Below are 8,710 nucleotides of genomic sequence, written 5' to 3' on the forward strand. Positions count from 1 at the left end.
CCCCCCTGTATATAGCCTCCACATTGACTCTGTACCGGTACCCCCTGTATATAGCCTCCACATTGACTCTGTACCGGTACCCCCTGTATATAGCCTCCACATTGACTCTGTACCGGTACCCCCCTGTATATAGCCTCCACATTGACTCTGTACCGGTACCCCCTGTATATAGCCTCCACATTGACTCTGTACCGGTACCCCCTGTATATAGCCTCCACATTGACTCTGTACCGTAATACCCTGTATATAGCCTCCACATTGACTCTGTACCGGTACCCCCTGTATATAGCCTCCACATTGACTCTGTACCGGTACCTCCTGTATATAGCCTCCACATTGACTCTGTACCGGTACCCCCCTGTATATAGCCTCCACATTGACTCTGTACCGGTACCCCCTGTATATAGCCTCCACATTGACTCTGTACCGGCACCCCCCCTTTATATAGCCTCCACGCTATTGCTATTTTACTGCACACAACATAACACAATAAAACAGACAACAAAATACCACAACAGAACAGAGGAATATACTGCTGATATATTAGTACACAGCAGAACAGAGGAATATACTGCTGATATATTAGTACACAACAGAACAGAGGAATATACTGCTGGTAAAGTACACAACAGAACAGAGGAATATACTGCTGGTATATTAGTACACAACAGAACAGAGGAATATACTGCTGATATATTAGTACACAGCAGAACAGAGGAATATACTGCTGGTAAAGTACACAACAGAACAGAGGAATATACTGCTGGTAAAGTACACAACAGAACAGAGGAATATACTGCTGGTAAAGTACACAACAGAACAGAGGAATATACTGCTGATATATTAGTACACAACAGAACAGAGGAATATACTGCTGATATATTAGTACACAGCAGAACAGAGGAATATACTGCTGGTAAAGTACACAATAGGACAGAGGGGAGCAGGTTTACAGGAGGTCTGGCCGGCCTAGAGACTGTACAGAGAGAGGTATGTTGTGATCTCTCCAGGCTAGATGAGATACTGCCCCCTGCTGTTAGGTCCGTCCTCCTACATCCCAGCTGCCTACTGCTGCCGCGTCAGCCCCACCAGGCGTCCACTCTATACTGGCTTATAGCGGAGTCCTCCTACATCCCAGCTGCCTACTGCTGCCGCGTCAGCCCCACCAGGCGTCCACTCTATACTGGCTTATAGCGGAGTCCTAGTCCAACCACACGGACCTCTGGTATAACACACACGGACTGTTTCTCTGTTATCTGACGAGAGTAATCACCAGATAAAAGGAGAATATGGGATGTTTTTTACATAATAACAGAGTGGGATATACATGTCAAAGGGGAAGATGTCTCGAATTAGCAGTTATTGCGGTAGAAGGATACGTTTAATTATAATAATAAAAAGTATTGGGTTCATTAATTAATAAGTATTGTTACTATTATAATTTAATTATAATATATAACCAGCATTTAATAATAACAATAATATTTACTGGTAATAATAATAATAATAGTAACAATTATGTATTTAAATTACGCTGGGTGTAAATGCTAAATATACTGTTAATTTATGCACACTGAATAATGTATATAATGATGTATATAATGAATACAGATTAAAGGAATGTTAATTAAGTGTATGGCACAGGACACTTGACTGAAAACAACGCATTTCAAATGACATGGTGGTATATATCTCTGTATTAGATGGCTCTCAGTTGAAGGGACATGGTGGTATATATCTCTGTGTTAGATGGCTCTCAGTTGAAGGGACATGGTGGTATATATCTCTGTATTAGATGGCTCTCAGTTGAAGGGACATGGTGGTATATATCTCTGTATTAGATGGCTCTCAGTTGAAGGGACATGGTGGTATATATCTCTGTATTAGATGGCTCTCAGTTGAAGGGACATGGTGGTATATATCTCTGTATTAGATGGCTCTCAGTTGAAGGGACATGGTGGTATATATCTCTGTATTAGATGGCTCTCAGTTGAAGGGGCATTGTGGTATATATCTCTGTATTAGATGGCTCTCAGTTGAAGGGACATGGTGGTATATATCTCTGTATTAGATGGCTCTCAGTTGAAGGGACATGGTGGTATATATCTCTGTATTAGATGGCTCTCAGTTGAAGGGACATGGTGGTATATATCTCTGTATTAGATGGCTCTCAGTTGAAGGGGCATTGTGGTACAGTAGGACTGTGATTGAAGACTGGAGGGAGAATTCTGAATGACGTGTTCAGTTTCAGGCCAGATTTAGGACTGGAGGCTTTGCCTTTTTGTCGATTATTGAAAAGTTTCAGTTGGTAAATTATTGCTTAATTTAATCTAAGCTATATTGTACCAAAAAAGTACTGTACGCAATGTGAATCATATCACTTTAGTCATCTCATAACTGGTATTTTGTTGTGACAAATGAATGATGATTGATGGTGATGATGATGATCCCACTATTTAGCATCCAAATAACATTCAGCATTTTTAAACATGAAACTGTCATTGTTAATTGATCATCTACATAAGGGAGCAGCCAGGAGGGAGCAGCCAGGAGAGACCAGCCAGGAGAGAGCAGCCAGGAGAGAGCAGCCAGGAGAGACCAGCCAGGAGGGAGCAGCCAGGAGGGAGCAGCCAGGAGAGACCAGCCAGGAGAGACCAGCCAGGAGAGACCAGCCAGGGGGGAGCAGCCAGGAGAGACCAGCCAGGAGGGAGCAGCCAGGAGGGAGCAGCCAGGAGAGACCAGCCAGGAGGGAGCAGCCAGAAGGGAGCAGCCAGGAGAGACCAGCCAGGAGAGACCAGCCAGGAGAGACCAGCCAGGAGAGACCAGCCAGGAGAGACCAGCCAGGAGAGAGCAGCCAGAAGGGAGCAGCCAGGAGAGAGCAGCCAGGAGAGACCAGCCAGGAGAGACCCGCCAGGAGGGAGCAGCCAGGAGAGACCAGCCAGGAGAGACCAGCTAGGAGAGAGCAGCCAGGAGGGACCAGCCAGGAGGGACCAGCCAGGAGAGACCAGCCAGGAGAGACCAGCCAGGAGAGACCAGCCAGGAGAGATCAGCCAGGAGAGACCAGCCAGGACAGACCAGCCAGGAGGGACCAGCCAGGAGAGAGCAGCCAGGAGAGACCAGCCAGGAGGGACCAGCCAGGAGAGACCAGCCAGGAGGGACCAGAGCCTGGAGATCAACCCCAATATGGACTGGTGTCCGACGAGCTGGAGGAGTGGGTTACACCTCCCTCAGGCCGACCGGCGCACTGCACACACACAGAGAGAGACATGCACACAGACACACACACACACACACACAGAGAGACAGGCACACACACACAAACACACACACAGAGAGACAGGCACACAGACAAACACACACACAGAGAGACAGGCACACAGACAAACACACACACACACACACAGAGAGACAGGCACACACACACAAACACACACACACACACACAGAGAGACAGGCACACACACACAAACACACACACAGAGACAGGCACACAGACAAACACACACTCGGTGCTATAGCTGAACCCCATCTGTCTAATACTCCACTTGACGCAATTATCAACTGCAAGTTGACAAGGATGAAAAACCTGGATAATAGTAAATATCACTGTAATAAATGATGTTCGGTCACTGAATATTTTTTGATTTCAGTTGACAAGAAGTTTGCGCAATAAATACTGCCTGGATGTTACCTCAATTATCTCCCTACTTGCAGTGAGCAAGGAAACGTTATTGTCATGAAACAAGTTAATTTCCCCAAAATGCGCAGCTGCAGCAGACTAAAGAACATTGTGCCAGTGAATGTCTTCCCCCTCCACCGTCCTCTCCGGGCTGTTCCAGCCAGGGCTCCGTTTCAGAGGGCGGAGATGGAATATTCAGATCAGCTGAGTGACAGCTCGTGTTTTCCACCGTTCTCAGAACTCCACTGGCTCCTTCCTCCAAATCCTCACTTCAGAGTTGAGGCTCCTAAAAACATCGGACGCTAGGGGATCGAGACGTCGCCTGCCTCTATGTGCAGGGCACTTGACTGATCTTTTGGGGGTCGCTTTTTCATTCTTTTTATTTGAATTGTCTGAAGATCCGTTTAGTGAGCTCATTATTTTACAGAAGTATATTTTACGTGCTTTCCTCTTTGGAATCAGCAGCAACAGACCCTCAGTGAGGCATGTCTTACCCCCAGGGTTACCTCTACCAGCCGCCGGGCTCCCTGGCGCTCTACTCCTGCCCGGCTTACGGGGCTTCTGCCCTGGCTGCCCCGAGGAGCGACGAGCTGGCCAGGTCGTCCAGTGGATCAGCCTTTAGTCCTTACCCCGGATCAGCTGCTGCCTTCACGGCTTCAGCCAGCGGCTTCTCCAGCCCAATGCCATACTCCACAGACCCTGCCACGGGATTCCCTTCCTACATGGTAAATACTCGACTTCCACGTCTTCGTATTAGACAACTTGTGTCAGTATGCATACAGGAGGGACAGCCTGGTCGAAAATAATGAGCTCCAATTTTGGCGTTTAGTAGCCAACGGTAGAGTGTTTGCGTGCAGCGTGCAGAGAGCTACTGTTTCAGAGCGGGTCTAATGGGTTGTACAGTTCAAGGGTAAAATGGGATCCTGCACACCATTATGTATTCCAACATTGTTCGTAGAAAGAATTGCATTTATCATCACGATAAATCATCAAGTGATACATTATATTGTCTATCGTGTGTGGAGGTTGTAGGCTATTTATTGATCAATGGATTTATTGTATTTCTTCTAACTGCAAATATGATGTGTGTTTTCGTGGGCCCGTTAACACAGTGCATGGCTAATTGAGTGGACATAATTTAGGAAAAATACCCCCCCATAAAGAAGAATATGATGTAAGTCAATGGCCTTCGTTGAAATGAGCCTGTAGCCTAATATCATATTCTTCCAATGGGAAATACAATATATGACGTTTGTTCTCCATTTTGACAGTCACAAACTATATGCGATTTAAATTTTTGGAATGTACATTAAATTAAATAAGCGAAATGTTAACCTGAAAAGAGGAATTACAATGCTAATGACATGGGTGTCTAAGCGTTTATAAAAGGTAACACATACACTGGGTAGTTAATTGGATTTGTGATGCTGTAAAGCAATGATATGCTAACACGTCTCTCTGACAACAAAACTAATCTAGCTAAAGAAAAGCAGCAAGTTAGGCGGCGATTACTGGAAATTAGTCCAATTACGATGCATCATTTATCATTTATTTAGCATAATGCAATGCGATTAATCAAACCGATAATGATCAGGGTAATACAGCCATTATATAGGCCCAACTCACAATACACACTAAGTTAACTCTCAATACACACAACCACAATACACAACCTGTTGTGTTTAGTTATGTTTTTACATTTTTCAATATTTATTACCAAAATTATAAATTCTAACAACAACTTTCATAATCATTTTTCCTTTCCAGAGCTCTCCTTACGACGCGCAGGGCATGGCCGGGGCGCTTAGCTACCACCCCTACGGTAGCCCGGGATACCCCTACCAGCTCAACGACCCGGCCTACCGCAAGAACGCGACCCGAGACGCCACCGCCACGCTGAAGGCCTGGCTACAGGAGCACAGGAAGAACCCTTACCCCACCAAGGGAGAGAAGATCATGTTGGCCATCATTACTAAGATGACCCTGACGCAGGTGTCCACCTGGTTCGCCAACGCCAGGAGGAGGCTGAAGAAGGAGAACAAGATGACGTGGGCTCCCCGGAATAAGAGTGAGGATGAGGACGATGGAGACGGAGAGAGGAACGATGACCGCTTGGAGAAAAATCTTGACCACAGCGAGACGTCCGCGGAGGATGAAGGTAAACCACGAGACCCAGCCCATGACCCAGTTAACAGCGCGAGCTGCACGGTGCTGTTTTTTTATTGCCAGTTATACACAGATGATTAACGACATGATAACAGAGACTAGGTGACACATTTCAACTGGAAGGCATAAAACGGAACGAGTTCTAATTATTAGTATTGTTATTAACAATAATAATAGTAATCCTAATAATGTCGAATGCCATGGTTATAATATGGTAATTACTTCGTCTCAATCTCTTTTTTCTTTTTTGTTGCAGGTATCAGTTTGCAGGTTGATACCCTCACAGACCATTCTTGTTCAGCGGAGTCTGATGGGGATAAGGTGAGCTGTCGGATCGGAGACCTGGTCTGTGAGTCTGGGTCAGATACTAAGGACAAATGTGAGGATGAGGATGATCACGAACTGGAGAATGATGAACGACACCGAAGCCTGTCATCTAAACCTGTGACATCATCACCACTAACGGGGCTCGAGGCCTCGGTCTTAAACCATCACCACCGGGAAAACAACAACAAATCATGTCTTGACAGCCGAATCTCAGGTCCTCAAGCCGTCAAACCCAAACTGTGGTCTTTAGCGGAGATCGCTACTTCAGACCCGAAGCAGCAGCAGCATCACCCGGGGCAGACTTGTCCATCCCTCGGTCTTCTAACCTCCACCTCCTCCACCCCCTCCCCGGCTGTCCCTGGCGCTGTGTACTCCGCCTCTTCCATCCTAGGACGACCCATCTACTACACGTCTCCGTTTTACAGTAATTACACAAACTATGGCAACTTCAGCCCGCTGCAGGGTCAAGGGATTGTGCCATATAACTCTGCTGCTAACGACGGACTCACACAGACCGCTAGCGAGGGCAGCACCATGCATAAACACACCACTGACTCTCTGCTTAAAACCAACTCCAACCACATTGAACAACACTTCAGACCCTCACATTTATACTCTAAGAAAGGTACGTAACATGCCATTATAGTTTCAAAATAATAACTTTTATTTGATGCATTTGAATTAACTTCATTGGCCTTTGACTGAATATGTGAGGTTTTGAAAGAACGTATCTGTATTTGTCCCGAGCAGAAGGCCGTATGAAGGCCGTATGAAGGCCGTATGAAGGCCGTATGAAGGCCGTATGAAGGCCGTATGAAGGCCGTATGAAGGCCTCAGTGTAATCAGTGCTAGTGTAGGCCTGAGTTGGTGCTAGCTGTAATGTCGGCCTGTGTGTCAGACTGTCTCTCAGGGCAATAAGCAGAGATATGGTGTCGTCTTAACAGAGGTTCTATTAACAGAACTTATTGAGACCTGCTCACACAGTAGGAACGCAGAATTACTTAACAAGTTCAAAAATATCACTTTAGTTAGATTGGTTATTATGGACTACAAATGATGGTGTTTTATAATTGGTTACACGATAATTAGATACCATCATGTTTTATTTTAACAACAGTTGTGCAATTTTTATTATAGTATCAGTGACTGGCGGGCCAACTTTTTGTTATTTAAGACCGTTATCTCTGCTACTTCAGCTCTTACTTAATACAACCTGGGAAGGACTTTAGGACAAACTCTGTGGGCTAAAGGTGAGCTTCTAAAGGCCATGTTGTGGCTCTGATTCAGGTCTGTAGGTAGGTGTGACAACGGCTTTGACTAAAGCCCCAAGCCAACACCCCTGCACCCCTGGTCTTAACACTAACCTACCTAACCTTCCTCTAAAGGGGAGAGCTGCACCTTGCTCCTCAGACAAGACGCCTGGCCCGCAGCACTACAGCTGTTCTCCTCAGAGACAGGCCCGAAGGATTAATTAAACCTGATTCAGGGTTGGGGGATGAATTAACCCGGACTTATTCTATCATTTCACTTTCGTTTTCATGAGATGTGCGTTGACTGGCTCAGTAAATGTCCCGCTGTATGTGATGATTTTGGAAGACGTTTTTTCTCAGGATGTATCTGCTTCATTGCCACGGTATATTATACTTTATGTGAAGATAATATTAGGTATATTATACTTTATGTGAAGATAATATTAGGTATATTATACTTTATATGAAGATAATATTAGGTATATTATACTTTATGTGAAGATAATATTAGGTATATTATACTTTATATGAAGATAACATTAGGTATATTATACTTTATGTGAAGATAATATCATGTATATTATACTTTATGTGAAGATAATATGAGGTATACTATACTTTGTGAATATAATATTAGGTATACTATACTTTATGTGAAGTCAATGTTAGGTATACCATACTTTATGTGAATATAATATTATGTATATTATACTTTATGTGAAGAGAATATAAGGCCTTCTGTATCTTATTTGTAAAGGATGTATGAGGTCTGGAGATGGACTGATGAACTTGAGGAATCTAAGTGAAATACATTGGATATTTATTTTTTTAATGATGGAAAATGCTGCCTATAATTTATGCAAGTTGTATTGCAATGGACACGGGACATTGTTTTGTCAATACATTACTCCCGTTTTTATTTGAAACGCATTTGAAAGTTACACAATCTTGTTAACGAGAGTACTTTTACTAATTTATATCTTATTGTAAATTAAACGCGCTAGTGTGTTATACTGGCGAGTTAGTGCTATTTATTATTCAAAGGAAAACGAAAATTAAAATGTTTTCCTCTGTATTTCAATCTGCTTTCATTTTTTTCTTCATCTCCTTTATATTGTCGCATGAAAATGTATTTCTCTTTGGTTAGGCTGCTGCTTTTAGAAATGGAATTCTGAATCAAGTGTAAACGATAAGACTTTTGGGAATGGCACAGCCTGTATTAATTGACATGTTGGTTTGAGACAGCAGAGAGAAGCTTACCACCTATCCGTCTTCTAAAGGGCCTTTT

At 44.0% G+C, this 8,710-nt stretch overlaps 1 protein-coding gene across 1 annotated transcript; it reads left to right on the forward strand.

The window, feature by feature from the left end:
• Nucleotides 1–3,768: 3,768 nt before the first annotated feature.
• Nucleotides 3,769–8,497, forward strand: irx2a (iroquois homeobox 2a). Its single transcript, XM_055916934.1, has 4 exons — nucleotides 3,769–4,404; nucleotides 5,447–5,837; nucleotides 6,102–6,797; nucleotides 7,558–8,497. Exons 1-4 carry the CDS (start codon nucleotides 4,165–4,167, stop codon nucleotides 7,641–7,643), a joined length of 1,413 nt encoding a protein of 470 aa, XP_055772909.1. The 5' UTR covers nucleotides 3,769–4,164; the 3' UTR covers nucleotides 7,644–8,497.
• Nucleotides 8,498–8,710: the final 213 nt, after the last annotated feature.

Source organism: Salvelinus fontinalis, unplaced genomic scaffold (assembly GCF_029448725.1).
Source record: "Salvelinus fontinalis isolate EN_2023a unplaced genomic scaffold, ASM2944872v1 scaffold_2150, whole genome shotgun sequence".
Classification (NCBI taxonomy): Eukaryota; Metazoa; Chordata; class Actinopteri; order Salmoniformes; family Salmonidae; genus Salvelinus; species Salvelinus fontinalis.

Excerpts from the sequence above, each read along its gene's own strand:
- irx2a (XM_055916934.1), top strand. The coding sequence starts at position 4,165 with ATGTCTTACCCCCAGGGTTACCTCTACCAGCCGCCGGGCTCCCTGGCG. Across the intron at positions 5,838-6,101 it reads GACGTCCGCGGAGGATGAAG|GTATCAGTTTGCAGGTTGAT; the intron begins GTAAACCACGAG and ends TTTTTGTTGCAG. Across the intron at positions 6,798-7,557 it reads ACATTTATACTCTAAGAAAG|GGGAGAGCTGCACCTTGCTC; the intron begins GTACGTAACATG and ends CTTCCTCTAAAG.